At 50.5% G+C, this 18570-nt stretch overlaps 1 protein-coding gene across 1 annotated transcript in view; it reads right to left on the bottom strand.

Annotated features, from left to right (window-relative positions):
- The window catches only part of LOC119566600 (collagen alpha-1(VII) chain-like), a 110226-nt gene that overhangs the window by 69440 nt on the left and 22216 nt on the right, over positions 1-18570 (bottom strand). The window contains exons 8-20 of the mRNA XM_043520930.1: positions 16770-16850; positions 16615-16665; positions 14482-14517; positions 14295-14348; positions 12711-12746; positions 12155-12214; positions 11210-11335; positions 9856-9927; positions 9346-9381; positions 7613-7672; positions 5310-5354; positions 3051-3086; positions 2102-2137 (exon numbers count right to left, since the gene is read on the bottom strand). Coding sequence (XP_043376865.1) covers positions 2102-2137; positions 3051-3086; positions 5310-5354; positions 7613-7672; positions 9346-9381; positions 9856-9927; positions 11210-11335; positions 12155-12214; positions 12711-12746; positions 14295-14348; positions 14482-14517; positions 16615-16665; positions 16770-16850 — 729 coding nt within the window. The remainder of the gene's footprint in view (positions 1-2101; positions 2138-3050; positions 3087-5309; positions 5355-7612; positions 7673-9345; positions 9382-9855; positions 9928-11209; positions 11336-12154; positions 12215-12710; positions 12747-14294; positions 14349-14481; positions 14518-16614; positions 16666-16769; positions 16851-18570) is intronic.

Raw genomic sequence — 18570 nt, 5'->3', positions numbered from 1 at the left:
TTTCTTTCTTTGAGAGAGGCGGGCCAGGGAAAGGATGGCAGCCGAAGGGGCCGAGGGATGGAGAGGTATCAATGGATGATGGGCGAACTGCAGAGTGTGGTTCAGGCATGTGCTAAAACGCAGAGCTGGGAGAATAGTGCGAACGCTTTTCTGGGAGTAGCCGTTTGAATTTCGCAATGAACGTGTTTCAGTCGCGCTCACGCCCGGTCAACATCCCAGCACTGGGTGACTGAGCTGTATTAGTGGCAGCTTTACAAACATTAGCAAGTTAAGCCCCAAAACTTAACGGTGATGTCAGCAGCGTTAAGGGAGAATAACTTCCCAAAGGCATGGAATATAGGACAGTCCGATGTGCTATCTGTGGATATACAACCTTGGGAGGACGCTAGGGAGGTTTTGCCTTACAGCATGAGTCTGGTGATGGGTATATATTGATGTCAATATCCGTTGGCGAGGGAAGTGAAACCCTCATGGAGCACTGCGGTGTATTCTCAACAGTGTAGCAGGCAAGATGACACTGGAAAGAAATGCACAACTTCTTATTTCCATGCTTTTCAGGTTTTGGATCGATGGGACATCTTGAGGGAGCTTTAGCTGGCACCAAACATAGTCTTTGTTTGCTAATTAATTATGATCTTTAGTAACACACACTGCACATTTAAATCTCGTGGCCTTTCCTCAGAAGTAAATTAATCCCCAGCACTCACTTAATCCTCCCTGTTAGCTTCTCTAGAGACTGTAAACCATTTGCAGCAGGGACTCTACTGTGAGTTTGCACAGCATCCCACACAATAATCATCATCATCATCTTCCCTTCCAGTTTGAGACACTCTTCCACTTTCCTGGGCTTGAAGGGTTCCAAAGCAGACTGGATTGGGATTAACAGATTTTTTTAGACCAGAAGAGACCATGGGCTCATCCATTCCAAGGTCCTGCATAACACAGAGTTTCACACATGTGAAGCAGGAGCTAGAAAGAAAGTTAGGAAGCAATCAATTGGAAGAACTAAGCACAACCCGGTTATCTCCCCCATCCTGTTTTATCTCACAAGCCTCTGTATATTTTATTAAGGAGTCCTTTGGAGAAGGCAGTCCACTTTCCTTTAGGTTGGGAAGTATTTTCAGGTTCCTTCAAGAAAGAGATTAAGAATTGATTTGTCACTGGAGCAGGGCGCCTTTGAAAGTAGTTTCTTCAGACATAAATCAGCCTTAATCATTTAATACTCTTTGACTCAACGGTAGCATTGCCATATAGGTTTTCTAAACCTCCTTTTCTAACAAGCCATTTCACTCAGGAGAGAAGTTAACAGGAAACTTGACAGAGATTCAATACTTGCTGGACCAAAGCAACGGGGCACTTTTCAGATCTCTTCTTAGTCTTGGTTTAATATTACTTGATATAATCAATCTCACGATTTTTAAGACTTCAACATGTTTTGGGATGGACTGTGCAAACTATAATCAGATATATTTTTCACTTCCTGTCCTAAACTGTTATAAAGCAGTACTGTGCGACATTAATCAGCTGCCACATTCCACCTCAGCGGTGGCTGCATTTTTGTGGTGGGTGAAGGATTCCTTCTGAATTCTCATGAAGGCAAGGTCTCATAGCAGTGACTCTAGCCAGCCATGGTACTATCAGAAAATGATTGAAGCTTCTTCATATAGCTCCGCCAATTCATCTCATATCTAACTTAGAGTACTGGGCTCAGTTCTTGATAAAGACAGAAGTCTACTAGGGACAAGATTGGGTCTACTAATGCCATGCCTTCCATCTCTGAACCAAGGCAGGAGTTGAACCTAGGTCTTCTGAGATGAAAGGCCGAATGCAGACACCAAAATTCAGGATCCATGTCCAGAACTTGCTTCAGATTAGTGGCACCACTGTCCAGGGACTATACAGCTCCCTCTTCTACTTGGTAAGAAAACAGCAGAGGTCCCAGATGTCTGAAAACATAATTTTTTTCATTTATGTCTCTAATTTGTCCACTCATTGACATTATTTTAGACACGTGTCCAGCTGCCAACTGGCATTCATAAAGCCCTTCCAACTTCTTATATCCCACATCCCCCAGACAGTCAACATTTTTTATGTCCCTTACTCTTTCTCCCTTGGGTCCCAGGAGGCCACGATCACCCTGAAACAAAAAGGACAATGAAAGGCTTTTTCTCTACCGTTGGCACATCACTCAATACACCCATCTGTTTAAGAACTGCTCTTGTTTATAACTATAGCAACCTACGCTCAGAGAACGCAATTCAGCTGAGTGTCTCGAATCGCTTTGCAATGACTAACTCATCACACAAAGTCGCATCTAACGTAAGTATCGCTATCCCAATTTTATAGCTGGGGAAACCGAGGCCCAGAGGACTTAGGTGACTTGCAGAACAGCAGGAACCAAACCCACAAGCATTGATCCTCAGTCCCTTGGTCAAGCTCCTAGACAAAGCCTTTGCTATACAACACTCTCCTTTGTGTTTGGGGTTTTCCTAGGATTCCAAATGCTATACAGGGGGTGTCCTTCTCATCAGATGTCTGTAAACAGGCATTGATAATCCCCCAAAAGGCAGAGTCCTGGGATTCCTCATTGTCTGGCAGGAAGAATAATCCACTCTATGCTTTGCCCCTAAATACCACCTTACATTCTCAAAGCGCTGTACAAACATCAACCGGTTTCCCCATTGTCTACAGCGTCACAAGGCAGCTCAATGTTATTTTCCCCATCTCACATATAGGGATTGGCCCTCATCTACACAACACAATGGCTGGATTTAAGGTGGTTGTGAATGGTTTTGTTCTTGATTGCGTTAGAGACCGGTATTTTAGCCTGGGTAGCTCCCACGGCTCTCGCCCAAGAATCTGACCCCGGAAACCAGAGCAAAGGGAGAGTGAATAATGTGTGGGTGGAGACTGGCTGAAATGTGCTTAGGAACATATGTCCTCAGCAATGGGGTCCTTTGCTCAGGGCGCTGGGGAACATGGGAGATCTGCCTGGCTGAGGTGACCATCCAGGCGCTGCAGGAAGTCCAGCTAAGACGCCCGCTGCTTACTCTTTCTCCTTTCGTTCCAGGCAGACCTTTCGGACCCTGCAAACACATGAAACAGCATGTCAGAACGAACAGCTGGAGGTGGCAACACTGCAGGCCGCAGCAACCTCCTTGGGCGAGGGCAGAGCTCTGGGGGCAGGACGAGCGCTGCACAGAGGGTTTGAGTCGCCTCTCACTCCCGGCCAGGGTGACTTGGTAGAACGGCTCTGCTGCCAAAGGCAGCAGAAGAGGAGACTCAGGCCCCGATTGTGGCAAGTGACCGGATCCCTAAAAGGACTCTGGCCCGTCTCCTCATGCGCACGGGGGAAAGCGATCTGTCTGTCTGAGATACTGATACAGCCCCTCGTGCCTGGGCGCCTCACGCTCTGTAACGTATTCATCCTCACAGCACCCCGGTGAGACGGGGACGTGCGGTTACCGCGTGTCATAGGGCAGGGGAAGTTAGGCATCTACACGCCTTTGAGGATCTGGAACCTAAGCGCCTGGCCCTACGTCACACAGGAAGCTTGCAGCAAAGCAAGGAATTGAACGTTGGAATCCCAGATGAGCACCTAACTACTGAGCGTCCCAACCCCCCGCTGTGCTCTGGAACAGGTGAATAAAGACTTGCACTTTTCTGACTTCCCCCATTTAGCTCTTTTCCTTCCTTTGGGGCTGCTGATTCTCAAAGTGGTGCAGAAGGAGAACTGTAGCTTCTCCATTTATAACCATCCTTCTTCTCCTGATGGATGTATTCAATCCCTCCTGGGAACACTGCAGAAGAAGCAGTGTGAGACCCACTCTAGAGTCACCAGTGGCTCCATTCCATCCTAACCCTCCGGCTCTACTGAACCTGGAGGCAGGCTTCCATGGCGTACAGCATGTAGGCTTTGAACTACATCATGACAAAATCGTCTGCACTAACGTCGCGTTTGGCATCCAAAGATCTCAAAGCGCTTCTCAAAGCTGGGGAAGGATCATTATTCCCATTTTACAGATGGATGGGGAAAGGGGGCCCAGACATTTTAAACGAATTGCACAAGGGTATGACAAGGTTACCTACAATGGCATGAAGCTGACCTGCAACCGGTAGCAGCAAATATCTCCAGAGATGGGACACGAAATGGGGACGGCTCTGAGCTACTGCAAAAAATTCCTTCCCAGGTGTCTGGTTGGTGGGTCTTGCCCACATGCTCAGGGTCTAACTGATCGCCAGATTTGGGGTCGGAAAGGAATTTTCCTCCAGGTCAGATTGACAGAGACCCTGGGGGGATTTCGCCTTCTTCTGCAGCCTGGGGCACTTGCAGATTTAAATAATGTAAATGGTGGATTCTCTGTAACAAAGTCTTTAAACCATGATTTGAGGACTTCAGTAACTCAGCCAGAGGTTAGGGGTCTGCTACACTAGTGGGTGGGTGAGGGTCTGTGGCCTGCCACACGCAGGAGGTCAGACTCAGTGATCAGGATGGTCCCTTCTGACCTTAAAGTCTATGAGGGCCCACAGAGCAGAAGAGCAGGGAATGGAACTCAAGTCTCCAGACTCCACCCCGCTGCTTTAACCACTAGCTTATTCTGCCTTAATAATGCAAGAGGGGCCCTCACCGTGCGCTGCATTTAAGGATGAGATTTACCACCAGGCCTTGCAATACAATAATCTCTGGGTTTCCACAATTGTCACTATTTCCCGTCAAATTCCATCTACTTCTTCTTTATTCCCATCTGCGTGTACTACTACCTGGAACCTGGTGTTGTTACTGCCGTACCTAGTTGGGGATTTTTGGCCCGTAACTCACCCTTCTGGGAACACAGTGCAAGCGTTCGTACGGACTCAGAGCTCCATGAGTCACGCAGGGAAAGGGATGCAGGGAGACGGAACTGCATGCTGAATTAAAAAGCCATTTGTGGATGGGCCACGCTGAATGGGCAAGGAATGCAAGTCAGTTACACTCAGTGTTGTGGCCCATGTTTTCAAATCCACCTATAGGATCGCGACACTCAACTCCCATTAAAATCAGTGGGAAGTGGGCACCCATCCCTATGTGGCTTTGAAAACCTCATCCTATAGCAGCGTCCACAACTAGGGCTTCTCGCCAGCCAGTCTTGGGCTTGGTGCCACAAAACCATCCTCATACGCTTCAGGGGCTGGATCACTCGATAACTGCCCTGTTCTGTTCACTCCCTCTGAAGCATCTGGCCCCGGCCACTGTCAGAAGACGGGATACTGGGCTAGAGGGACCACTGGTCTGACCCTCTAAGGCCGTTCTTTTGTTCTTACTGACTTACCGTCATGCCAATGGGGCCTCGGACTCCTGCAATGCCCTCCTCCCCCTGTTAGCAAAGAGAGATTTAGTGTCATTACTGTGTCTACAAACGACGAAGCATGGATAATACACACAAGCCCCATCCTGCGAGCCCTGTGTGCGTGGCGCTCCCACTGAAGTCAATGGATGACCTGTGCATAGAGGCCCATAGTGCCCAGTTCCCCTGCTGTAAGTGGAGAACGGCGACCTGGACAGCTTCAAAGTCACAGTGTGGTCATCACAAAGCTGCGCTTACAGCTGTCCGGTGCGTGCGTAGGCACCGGGAGGCAAGACAGCCCCTGCCTGGTGGGGTAGGGCCTAGCGGGCGACCAACGGAAAAGGTTGGGGGTAGGGAACGATCTTCTCAGCTCCCAGCGTTCCAAGGAGGGGTCAGATGCGTTTCTATTGCATCATTCTGTGCAAGCAAAGGGGCAAGTTCTGTCTGCATGAACTTCAAGGAGACCAGGTACCGTAAATAAGGCAGCCCAGAATTTGGCCTGGAATGCACATCATTGCTTTATCCCCTCTACATTTGTGGATAGGAATTGTTTGCCTGTTATTTTCCTATCCCTTTACAAAATGTGTGTACATGGAGCCTTCCTATGAAGTGTAAGCCATGTGCCTATACCCATCTATAACACACGCCCCATATCTCTAACCTGCTTACACCACCTATTACTCATGTATTAACCCTTCAGAAATCTTCATATGGACTATAGCCTTGCCGGCTAATTCATCGAGTACATTTTGGCCTTACAAGCTAAATCCTGGAAGATTTGTCTGACGGGAAGTGCCAAACATTTATACAGACCTAAGTACACCCCAGGAAGCCAGGTTCTCATCTCAGTTACACTAGTGTAAACCCAACGACATGCCAGAGAATCCAGTGATTCATTCCAGATTTACACAACAGTACTAGAAGCAGAATTAGCTCCTCATTGTTTCATTACCTCCTCCCCGCCCACATTCAAAAAAAAACCCCTTAGCAAGATTTACACTAGACCTTACACAGTTGTTGACATTCTCAGGCGCTTCGCAGGTGCCTATTTGAACAGCTCTCCTGGCAGCTGGTGGGTTTGTATAAACGTCTTGCATGATAAAGTCGGTTTATTCATAGAACAGCCACAGAGGAAGCAGCATATAAAGATGTCTTCTCTGATCTAGCTGCATGAGGGTTTGCATCCCGCCCCAGTACTGCACTCTGGGGGGGTGTTACTTTGCCTAAGCAGCTCAGCTCTCACTATTCAAATGTACCAATAAGATGTTTATTTTTTATCAGTAATTATTTATACGACACTAGCACCTACAGGCCCCCCTCCAGGATCGGGCCTCTTTATGGTCGGCACTTTACAGACACGTACGTTCGTTTGTTAAACTTTGCGTACATTTTATTCCGAGGGCAGAGGGGAATTCACGCTTAATTATTTTAATTAATTTTAAATGAACAGAAAGATCTGGGAGGCCAGGCTGGCTGGACAGCCACATGTTTAGAGCGGTGGAGATGAGGAGGAAACCCACAGAAGGCAAAGGAGCTACCTGAGTGTAAGTGTAGGTCTACACAGCAGGAGCTGTGCACCAGGCTAGCCTATCTGAGCTAGCCTGAATGCAGCTAGCGCAGGTAATGTTAGAAGTGAGGTGTGGGCTAGCAAGCCAAGAATGTACCCAGGGTCTACGCCAGGCTTATACTGCCCGAGCTGCACTGTCTTCACTGTTGCTGTTACCCCCCTAGCTTGGATTGAAGGTAGCTCAGGGGTAGGGTAGCCTGTGCTTGGCTTTTGCTCTGCAGAGTCATACCCTCCGTGAGATCAGCATCAGGCCCTCAGCCCCCATTACGTTCACTTACTGAGGTGTGGCTTCCACCTGTGCCACTGGGGGGCAGGGTGGGGTGGCTGAGTGCATAAGGGCAGGACAGGAGACCCTGGTCTGGTGGCTCAGAGAGAGACCTAACCAGTCAGTGTAATTCCTATGACGCCTCATTTGCACCATGGGAGAATCACCTGGGGGGCAGATCAGTAGTGGTGGGAGGGAGCATTAGCTTCATGCCAACTCCTCAGAGGCACAGGTGTGTGGAGGGAGGGAGGGGGGTGTGCTATGGGGCGGACAGAACCCGTCACCTCTGAGCATGGCCAGATTTGGTCTCGGTAAAAATTCAAGGGGATTCGGGGTCAGCACCTGAAGGGGCTTTTGATATGAGTGATCATTGCATGATAACACCTTTAGCGTGTTCAGACAGACACTGCAATGAGAGAACCGAATGGAGCCTGGCGTGATAATGGAATGACCTACCCCGGGGCCAGGCAGTCCGCGGGGACCTCTCGCACCTGCCACGCCGAGGCCGATCTCCCCCTGTGCAACAGAAAGGAACACAAAGGGGTTGTTTCAGGGACACAGCTGCACATTTCTCCTCTCGGCACCAGAGCCCTCTGTTATTACGTCGGGCAGGAGGCAAAGCCCCCGGAAATCAATGGGCGTTTTGCCATTAATTCCAGCGGGTGTGGGCTCAGTCCCTTGTATTGCAGAGCCCACAATGGCCGGGCCCAAATCACGCTGATCCCCCTGTTATTGCTTTAGTGCCAACAGCAGGAGATCTGCCTCACAGACAGGTGACAAATCACAGCCGCTGCCTGGCAGGGCCCACTATTTAAGAGGGCAACATCAAAGGGCACGTCTACACTGCATAGTTAACCCAGGCTCTTATCCACTGTTAACCACACACACTGCTACAGTCCACACAGAGAAACCTCGGATCTGGGTTTGGAGGAGGCTTAAGCCAGGGCCACCTTCCCCAGTTGGAACTCGGGCTGGAACTCGCCCACTTTGACGCGAGGACACAGGCTAAACCACTTGAGTGGTGACAGTCCCTTGCCACAGTTTCCCCTGAAGGACAGAGAAGTTCTCCTGCAATTGACCAGGAAAGAATCCTAGAGCATCACAGCGCAAAGAAGCGTGGGATATGCTCCCGGTACACACGGGCAAGCGCAGACAGCATGAGGACACAGTGACGCAGGTAGGGCTCGCCAGCAGGGATGCTCACACCTGGGCGAGGCTGACAAAGGGACTCAGACCCGGGTGTCGATCCACCCACCCAGGTTAACTGTGCTGCACAGACACAGCCTAAAGCACAGGCAAGGGGCTGGCGTGCAACAAAAGCAACGCAACCGGGCAGGGCAGCTCGCCTGGATCCCATCCCTTCCAGCGTTTTATGAATTAATTTGTACAAGTTAGTGGGAAGTGATAATCCCTCAGGTAGGGGCCTGATCGGAAGCCCATTGCAATCCATGGAAAAACCTCCGTGGGCTTGGGATCAGGCCTCTCGACTGTTAACACTGCTTTGGAGGAGACCATTCGGGTGTGTGGGTCCTCAGGAGGAAAGTGCATGAAGGCGGAGCAAGTGCAGGAATGCCAACTCCTAATTTCAGAAAACCGCACACTACAGCAGGAGCGCCAGAACCTTCCGCCACCCCTGCTCCGCCTCCTCCTGAGGCCCCGCCTGCTGCTCCGCCTCTTCCCGAGGCCCGTCGCTGCTCTCCCCGTTCCTCGTCACTCAATCCTCTCCACCTCCCTCCCGCACCACCCCCCCCCCAGCTGGGCTCGCTCTGCTCCAGGGCTGGGACGGGAGCTGCAGCCCCTGACACGGAGCCTGTCGGCCCATGAGGCCCTGGCTGAGCCGGGGCTGGTGTGGGTTGATGACTCGGCGCCTCTCCCTGCTCCTGCCTGCGGTAACTGGACTTTTGGTGTCCAGTCAGTGCATCTGACCGGACACTGTACAGGTCCCCATTTGAACAGACTTTCCAGTCACCAGGCAACCCTCAGCAGGTGGGGATGTTGGATGGGGTCAGGCATGGCTTCCAGCTGTCTGGGGTGAGACAGGAGGCAGCGAGAAGTCACTGTGTTTCCTTTCAGTCCTCCTCAGAGTGCAATTCCCACCCCTCCATCCCTGCCCAGAGCTTTGGGCTGAGGCTACCATTTTGGGATTCATACTGGCGTCGTCTTTGTCTTTCCCGCCATCCACAGCTCACCTTGTTGCCATTGGTCCCGGGCAGCCCTCGAATCCCCTGCGGACCAAGGAGACACACACTTGGTTTGCAACACCTCTGATGCACCGTGCCCCAAGGAGCGGAGCCGGCGAGCGGCAGGCAGGTTGTAATACACCCAGCAAAAGGAATTCAGTGCGGGTGAAAAGAACTGGGCTGAGAGCCAGAGAACAAAGCCCGCCCTCCCTCCACGGGACAGATACAGCCTGGGTGCCGGCCCCACCAACTTCCCTGTCGTGATCCCTCTGCCCTTGGGCCTCACTCCTGATCCGAGGCCAAATCTGCATGTGGAAGGATCCAGGCACCGTCCCCTCCCAGCCCCTGTGTAGGACGCCCCCTCACAGTCTGGGGTCTGTGCACGAAGGATCTGTGTTTGTACAGCGCCTAGCCCGACGGGAGCCTGGTCCATGACTGGGGAACACACATAATATACAATAACACGGGTACACGTAGCTCATTCAAAGAATTCAACAGTGAAAAATAACCAAAGGTCACCTGTTTTCCCGGGGGCCCGGGAGGTCCTGCCGGCCCAGTGGATCCATTCCTGCCTCTCTTACCGCGTTCCCCCTTCGAACAGAAAAACCATTAAGAGGGAGATAACTTTGATGGCGAGATGCTCTTTGCCCCCAAATGTACTCAAACGGGCCGCCCCTCAGAGGGGTAGGTCCCCCCCTACAGTTTCCCCATAGACGGCCAGCAGGAGGGACCTGGGCAGTAAATGGCCTAGACAGTAGAAGAAGCTTACAATGGTCATAAGGCAACTGGGCAGGGGGTTGGGTTAATAGAGGGGGTGGCTGAGGGATGGCCTCCACCTCCCCAGATCACACTAAGCAACTCTGGGCGTTTCTAGGAATTAAAAACAAGATCCCTTTGGGCCCAGAGGGCGGCTGGCTCTGTAGACAGATCTGGAGATCCATCTAAGGGAGAAAGCTTGTTTGGGCAATGTCAGAGATAGGCTACTGAGCTAGGTGGAGCGTGGGTCTGATGCAGTCTGACCATCCCTAGGTTCGACTGTTGAGTAGGTCATTTGAGATTCTCCAGCGTGCTACCATCCGCACAAGCTGACAGAGACGAGATGCGCTAGCTCACAGACCAGGTCTGGGCTTGATGCTGGAATCTCGAGGGTGAGGTTCTCCAGCCTGTGTTACACAGGAGGTCAGCTTAGATGGTCCCCTGTGGCTTCACAGCCTCAGAGAGTTAATAAACATGGGGAAGAGGGGGAAAGAGTGAACCACTGCTGGAGGGCAGGTGGGAACAGTGATTGGGCATCATGCAAGGGAGGCACTGCTTGGGAGGGGGCTACTGTTTGTTTTTCCTGGGCTGGACTGGCTGACGTGGTCTAACATTACAGACAGCAGCTTCCAAGCGCCCTAACGATTCAACGCCGGGGACTGCTCTCGGTGTCGCATGGAACAGCCGAGCAAAGGAACATCCCAATCTCAGCAGCGCCTGGCAAGGGTAAACTGTCCCCGTGCATCACGCTGTTGTTCGCTCACAACACGACAGCTTGCTCACCACGCTGAAACTTCTGTGCTTGTAGCACTGAGCCTGATTAGCCTGGAATCCAGCCTGTGTCAGGGTGACACAGCCATTTCCCGGGGAGGAAGGGCTTCGTGCTCCGGCAGCAGGACGTCTGCCGAGAACAGCTCTGCCTCCTGAATCTCCCAGGCACGATTTCAGCTGGCTATGGGGTTGTCCCACGTTATGTGAGGTCCCTCCCACCACACGTCTTCTCACAGAGCCTCAGCATCTGTTTGCACCCTCGTGCCTTGCGATTGTGGGTACAATGCAGTCCTCTCTCACCCCCACCACCACACTCGCTCTCTAGTGCCCAGGACACGTCACCTACCTTCTGCCCTGGCATGCCAGGTGGACCCGGGGCGCCTCTCTCTCCCGGCGATCCTGGAATGCCAGGGTTGCCACGAATACCCTGGATGCCCTGCACTCCCGGAGGTCCCGGGGCCCCGGGCTCCCCCTGTTGCAAAGCAATCATGCGGCTGTAGTCACAACGCGAACAGTGGACTCCCCAGTAACACAGCTTATTGTAGCCATGACCAGCAGGCTACTCGCAAGGGGTTCTCAGCTCCCTTGTCATCTACTGCTCCTTCCAGATTGAACTGGCGAGTCCACTGAGTGCAAGGAAGGGCCTAATGACACTGGCTTGAGCCAGGCACAGGGCTGACAGGCACCTCTCTGTGCACCGCTGCCCTCGTGAGACCTGCAACACCCCCCACCGCCCCAGTCCTTGGCTCCCACGCACCTCACACTCCCACCTCTGCCCTGCAGCAGGACCCCACCCTCCCAGCCATTGCAGCCCCGATGCTCCACATAGCTCTGCCAGAGCATCTTAACGCTGACCTGCGAGTTCACCTCTATTATTCCAGAAACAAAATGGCTCCACCAATGCCCCCTAATCCTGACATGCCTGCAGTGCCCCCTTTATGTCAGTCCTGGAATCTCACAAGTGCAGCCTGGCTAATAGGCTTCGCCCCTGATTCTTCAGCATCGTGCTCTGGCAATGGTAAAATGACCCTCCATCTGCCCACCCCAAAGGAAAGGTCTGGTGTGAAACGGTGCCGTGCAGGAGACAGCTCCCTGGAGCTGTGCGTTTGGAACACATGGGTGGTCTTGCCCTCCAGAGCCTCGACTGGCTTCGGTAGCGCATCTTTGCAAGCCCCAGTGAGCCCCACGGACCCTTGGTGCCTGCCTGCCTGGTGGTTGTGCGATCAGCAAGGGGCACAAAGAGAGAGCATCTTGGATGATGTGCAGACAAAGTGAGATCCTGTACGCTTACCTTATGCCCAGGGGGCCCAGCCTGACCAGCGGGGCCTCTGAACCCAATTCCTGGTTCTCCCTGTAAAGAGAGACAAGGGGAGGAGATCAAGAACAATCAGAAACACACCACATCTTCCATCGTGGGCCTGTCAAAATCATACTGGACACATCACTACGTGCTGCTCACTTCAGGCCCAATCCAACTCCTGCTGAAGTCAATACTCCAGGGACAGGAGCCACAGAACCCACCCAAGATGCTTGAGAGATAGATGGATGTAAGGCTGCTGCATCCGCCGTTGAGGGAGGAGAGTTATATGGCCCACTCCCGGAGGGAGAGAACTACAGAGAGAAGCTGAACAGCTCGACGCTGGAGAAAACACAAGAGACAGCGGCAGGCAGCAGCTGATCATCTACAGTGATTAGATCTAAAAACGCAGCATTACTGAGCAAAGCCCTTTTGTGTACAGAGAAGAGCCAGGAAGGGACAGCACACATGAATTCTAATGGTGTAAGAACAGCAACCGAACCCTAACCCTAGGAGAGTCCTTGAGTATGGTGCCAAAGTCGGCTCTTACCTTTTGACCATTTTCTCCTCTGTCTCCTTTAGTGCCCTAGGAATGAAGAGAAAGTTACAGAGCCCGTGATCATGGCTGGGGAAGAGGGCTGGGTGAAATATGCCCTGCAGGGGATCAGGAACCAGGTCAGAGATTTCTGTGTAATCTGCAAGGGGGGCAGAGAATCTCTGGCCGGTCAAAACTGTGGGCTAGGAACTGTTGCTTCCACTCACCACGAGGGCACGGGAAGCATGGTCGTGGAGGAAAAGGGACGGAGAGCACTAGCTGCATGATCCTAAGTGTATACAGATAAGCCATAGATCTTCCCTCCAGACTTACCCTTGGAATCACCAGCAGGCCCTAGGCAGATATGAACGAGTGGTTTTTAGGGACAGAATCACTGCTTTGGGGGTTAAAATCCAGGAGCTCTTGTCTGTAGGAAGCAGCTTCAAAGGAGCTCTTAAGCACCAGGAACAAACAACGTTAGGCCAGCAGCCTGCTCTTCCGAATTCACTGTGGATCTGGTCAGTACTAGAGCTAGGCCTGAACTAAAGAGGGTCTGAATGACCCAAACACTGGGGGAATTTGGACCTGAGTTTTTATCTTTCCCATGGGCAAAACCCACAGGCTGGATCCCAACAGTCAGACCATAAGAAACTTCTGATCTGGATCCAGATCCAGACTTTGCAGCTCAAGTTCTCTCCCGGCTCTCCCATCTCCGCTGGCAAGAAGACGACATCACCTCTTACAGATGCTCAGTCCTTCCTCATCTCCCTCACTACAGAGCATGCACATCACAGGCAGCTCAGCAGTGTGACCATTTAATGATGCAACCCCTCGAGCAAACCGTTCTGATTCTTGCAGTTTCTTCCCTCCTCGCTCCCAAGACACTTTTACAGCAACATGCTTTCGACTGCACTTACTGCAGAATACGTAGAACTGGTGGCCCAGCCAGCTTTCCGATCATCATTATCCCAAAGGCATGCAGCCTCCTTGAGGACTGAACGCCAACCAGGTCGATCCCTAGCTAGGTCCTTAAGGGGGTCTAGCTAGACGTTCAGTCTATGCTCACTGGCGACCTTATTGCGCCACCAAACTTTTAGCAATCTCATGATTGCTGGCCATGTCGTGGCATTCCCATCCTGGTTTATGCATCAGCCCACTCACTGGATACAGATGGCATGGCATGGACTCAGTGCAATCCACTTCAGTGGCCCTAGATGCTGGACACGTGGCTTAAAAGCCCTGTCCAGCACGGTCTTTCACCGACAGTTGGTGGGAACTGTTGTATGATCCCAGGTAACCTCCCGCTCTTCACCCTGGGTTCATACCAGCCCATCGTCTCTCCTGGTCTGCAGCAATCTCGCTGCAAGACTCTTTGTGCTGCTTCCCTGCCCTGACTGAGTAGCACGTTCCCCTCTCCTTTACAAGCATAGGGCCGTGGGGAGTCAGGCCCAACAGGCTGATGATTATTTGGGATCTTAAAGGATTTAATTTGTCTTTAAGTAAAGGCTTTTCAGCTCAGCTTTACAACGGAGCTCTGATTCTGTGGGGGTGGGGTTTTTGTTTGTTTGTTTTGTTAAAACGTTAAAGAAAAACTCAGACCTTTTGACCTTGGAACGGCACCCGTTCTGGATCCACCGTGTCTGACTCCTGCTTCTGCAAAAAGAAAATAGAGCCCCCCCACAGACACACACAATCAAACAGGAGATTATGGATAGAATGATGAAGAACCAGCTGCATCCAACACGCACGGAGCTGTAGTAACAGCTCTATAAAATAAATATATTACCTTGATCCTCCTTGCGCCTTGAGGTCCTGGATATGTCTTGAATTTAATAAAAAAGAAGAGGAAGTTTTCAGAGGAGAGCATATGATTGCATGCTAATATTTCATATTTCAGAGCTATTTCATCCATAAGACGTGGAAAAGAACTATTTGAACATGGAAGGCACGTTATACCTCTCACGATCAATGCAACAATTCATTCTTACTGCATCCTGATGCCAACCGTGGTGAATTGGGTGCATGTAGTGGACAGGTTACGTCTTAGCAGGAATCAGTGAACACTTATCTGGGGTCACTTAGCAGCAGCCTTATCCAATTGAACATAGGGGCAAATGACACAAAAAGGATTTCATTGGAGCTGTTCCAAAGTTAGGCTGTGGGAACCGAGAGCAGAATGTAGCCTATTGTCTGGTTTTTCAGTGTGATCAAGTGCAATGAAAAGGAAAATAAGTGAAACTTTAGGATAGACTCACAACAAACCTGGTTATCTAGAGTTCAGGTGGCTTCTGCTCCTCATGCACTTGAGGAACAAAAGGTTTCAGAGCCCCAAACCCAATGGTTAGAAAGGTAGTAAATGCTCAGTTGAGGTCTCCACACCTCTCCCCATAAAGAATGTTGGCATTGCAAGACAAAATCCCAACAAGGAACGTACATAAAGCAGGAAATGCCCAGTTAAGATGCTCCTTCACACAGAACACACCTGTGTCGTCTTAACTCTGCCCTCATAGGGATGGCAATAGGTTCATCACAGTATCTTGCTCCTCCCTAACAAAAAATAGTGCTCCTATTCATGCAGTCTGCGAGGACCCTCCACCAGACGAGCTGCAGAACCAGGGCCATAGTAGGGGAAAGCTTTCTTGTTTAAAATAATCAATTTCCACTAAGATTTTTTTAAAAAAAAATCATGGGAACATTTATATCAGTCTTAAGTTCTGTAAAAGTTTTTACCAAACCGACTTTTCAGGCCAAATGTGACCTGTCCCTTTAAAGTTTTCATCAAGCATTCTACTGGGGCCCATGTTTTGGCAAGCGAGCAGGTCAGAAATCATCAGAGAGAAATTTTTCCGACAGCGCAGGTTCCCTCTGACTGAGCTGCATGGTGCATTGTGAGAGTCACATGACTGAGGTCCATCATGGGAGATGTAGTTTGGCCAGGCAGCCCAGCCAATAAAGGAGAACAAGGGCATGTGGCATCCAAACTACAACTCCCATGCGGCACCATAAGAAGATGCAGTCTAACATTGAACCAACTCAAAGTGAATCATTTTGACATTTTCCAAATAACACATTTTTTTCCACTACAAATTTGGATATCCAAACTCTTTGTTCCAATCTGGGATGAAACCAAATGTAGAAATAGTGAGAGTTCCAGCCAGGGCGCTGGAACGGGGCGGCAGGGGGCCATGCCCCCCCCCCACACACTTTTTATCAGCCATAAGGGAGCGATGGGGTAGGGGGTGGAGAGGAGCGAGCATGGGCCAGGTCTTTGCAGGGAAGAGGTGGAGTGGGAGTGGGGCCTCGAGGGAAGGGGCGGTGTGAGGGCAGGGGCTTGGGGAAAAGGGGTGGGGTAGGCGTGGGGCCTTGGGAGAAGGAGTGGTACGGGGGTGGGGCCTCAGAGGGAAGGGGCAGCACGGGGGGCACAGTTCGGGCACCAGTGGCCCCCCCACTTTTAGGGAGCTTCTGCCGCTCCCGATTTTTGCCCTGCTCTAATGCTGAAGAACCGTTTAGAGTGTTTCACATGTCCAATCTGACAGACGTAACCACAATAAAACAACTGTGTATAATTGGGGGGGGTGTGTATATATACATTTTATAGATATATTTGTTGCACACACAAAACCTCCCCAAAGCTGGTCATTGTGTTCCATCAGTGATTAACGCTGGTTTCTCTTTTCCTCTTGTGTTCTTTAAGCATCACACCCTTCCCTTCCCCATCTCTCTTGGGAGCAGCACTTAGCCATACCAAAGGACACTGGCTTGGCTGCTGCTTGTTCGTTATTTACAGGGAGCGTTTCACCCTCACCCTAGGGGTATTACTATTGTTAATGAGCGAGAAAGCAGCAAGGGCGCTTATCCCCCGTGTCTATCTCATAAGCACGATCTCTGCAAACACTCCAGATATTCAGCCATCGCTTACCACATATCCAGCCGGGGATTTCTGAACTCCAGTGGCACCAGGTGAGTGAACCTGTATAAGGACAACAAGGCATTATTACTGCTTCCTTCCAAGCAGTGTTGATTGCTTTGCGTTCAGGCATAACGGACTGAGGTGGCGGGAACAGGGGACTTTACCATGTGCCTCTGTCGCTCAGCCGTTCTTCTGACTCTAACACGGTTTGTTAACTCCGGGCCGTCAACTCGATCTGCATTTTCCTGCATGAAGGAAAACAGCATCCCTTAAAGCCCCCAGACGCGTAAGTTGGATTATTATTTAATTTCACACCGTGCCATAGGTTTACTGCTACTTCAAAAAAGCCCACACGTTGCAATTGCTAGTGTTAATTGTCGGAGTGTCACTGAACTGTCCAGGTGCGTCCCTGTAGAATTCACCGGTGGTGTTGCTGAGGATACCAGGTACGTCCAGGAAGAATGCACCTACCTTTTGGGCTATTACATGTACCAACCATGTCTAGGTAACGCACCACTGCAGTGGTGCTCTGGGCACTAGCTGAATCTAGGTACAACACACCTGATGCGGTGCTCAGTGGACTTGGTATATTCCCCTGAAATCACTGGAACATTAATGGCCAAAGGCACCACCACCAAGAGACGAAAGGCCAGATGGGAATGGCTTAATCTGCAACTCACAGATGCTTGCAAAGCTTGTGTTTTGGGATGTTCTGGCAGAGTACGTGTGAGATGTATAAGGTAGGAACTGTGCTAAGGGTCACCTGCCCTAGCAGTAAACACTCAATGCCTGTAGGAGTTCCTACATATTAATTGCACCCAATTATCTGCTCCTATATTTTGAAAGTGAGGAAATTAGACGTTGCCAGACATTACTCCCCAAGCCGCTCTCGCACACCATGAACCACCAGAACATGAAAACAAAGGAATTGAGTGATTCACGATGAAATAAACTCAACCCCAGTGGATCGTAGGTCTTTGTCTGTGGACGAGGACCCCATTTTTTAAACTCCCACCCGTGTGTTTTAACCACAAGCTCGTTCTTCCTCTCAGACATAACTGCATGTTATGAAGCAAATAAGACCGGTTACTTTCACCTGGGATGCATGTACATCACCCACTGACTTTAATGAGACTCTCCATGGAATAAGGTGCTACTCGACATGAGGAAGGGAATCAGAATCTAACCCATCGTGACAGAAATATCAGGCCTCAGAGAAAAAGAACGGTAGCATCAAAATATTGGGACCAAGCCCCACGGTGGTTTCCATCGGCTATTTACAATGTTTTGAAAGTGATTTGTCACAGGAAGTGTGGATGAAATTGACCCCATGCAGATGGCCAACACACGAACAGTGGACAGCACTTTGTTCCAGTCAAGCCCTCTTCACAGGAGGGGATTTTACCCTGAATAAATTGCAAACCCTTTGGAGCAGGGACTCTGGTTTTGTTCTGTGTTGGTACAGAACCTAGCACAATGGGCCATGACTGGGCTCCTAAGCATCGCTGCAATACGCCTAAATAAATAATAATAATTGAATAATTCACTGGGAACCAAACTGATCAAATCAATGCATTAGCTCTTCGCGTCCCCCCAAAATAAAATGGAGTGAGGTAAAAAGTAAAATAATAGTATTTCTTCCAGCTTCCCACTAGTTCTTGCTTTAATTTAATTAGTTAACTAGCTTTAATTTAATTAATTAACTTGGGGGGAGGGATATCTCAGTGGTTTGAGCATTGCCCTGCCAAACCTAGGGTTGTGAGTTCAATCCTTGAGGGGGCCATTTAGGGATCTGGGGCAAAAATTGGGGATTGGTCCTGCCTTGAGCAGGGGGATGGACTAAATGACCTCCTTAGGTCCCTTCCAAGCCAGATGTTTTATGGTTCTTTTGTACCTCTGGGTTTATTACCAGCTCATGATCCTTGCACATCTCAGAAGAGGACAAAAAGGCAGAGCCACTTGGGG

The sequence above is a fragment of the Chelonia mydas genome, chromosome 1 (assembly GCF_015237465.2).
Source record: "Chelonia mydas isolate rCheMyd1 chromosome 1, rCheMyd1.pri.v2, whole genome shotgun sequence".
NCBI lineage: Eukaryota > Metazoa > Chordata > Testudines > Cheloniidae > Chelonia > Chelonia mydas.
Note: the sequence above shows the minus strand (reverse complement) of the source record. Positions and strands in the feature narration are given on the sequence as shown.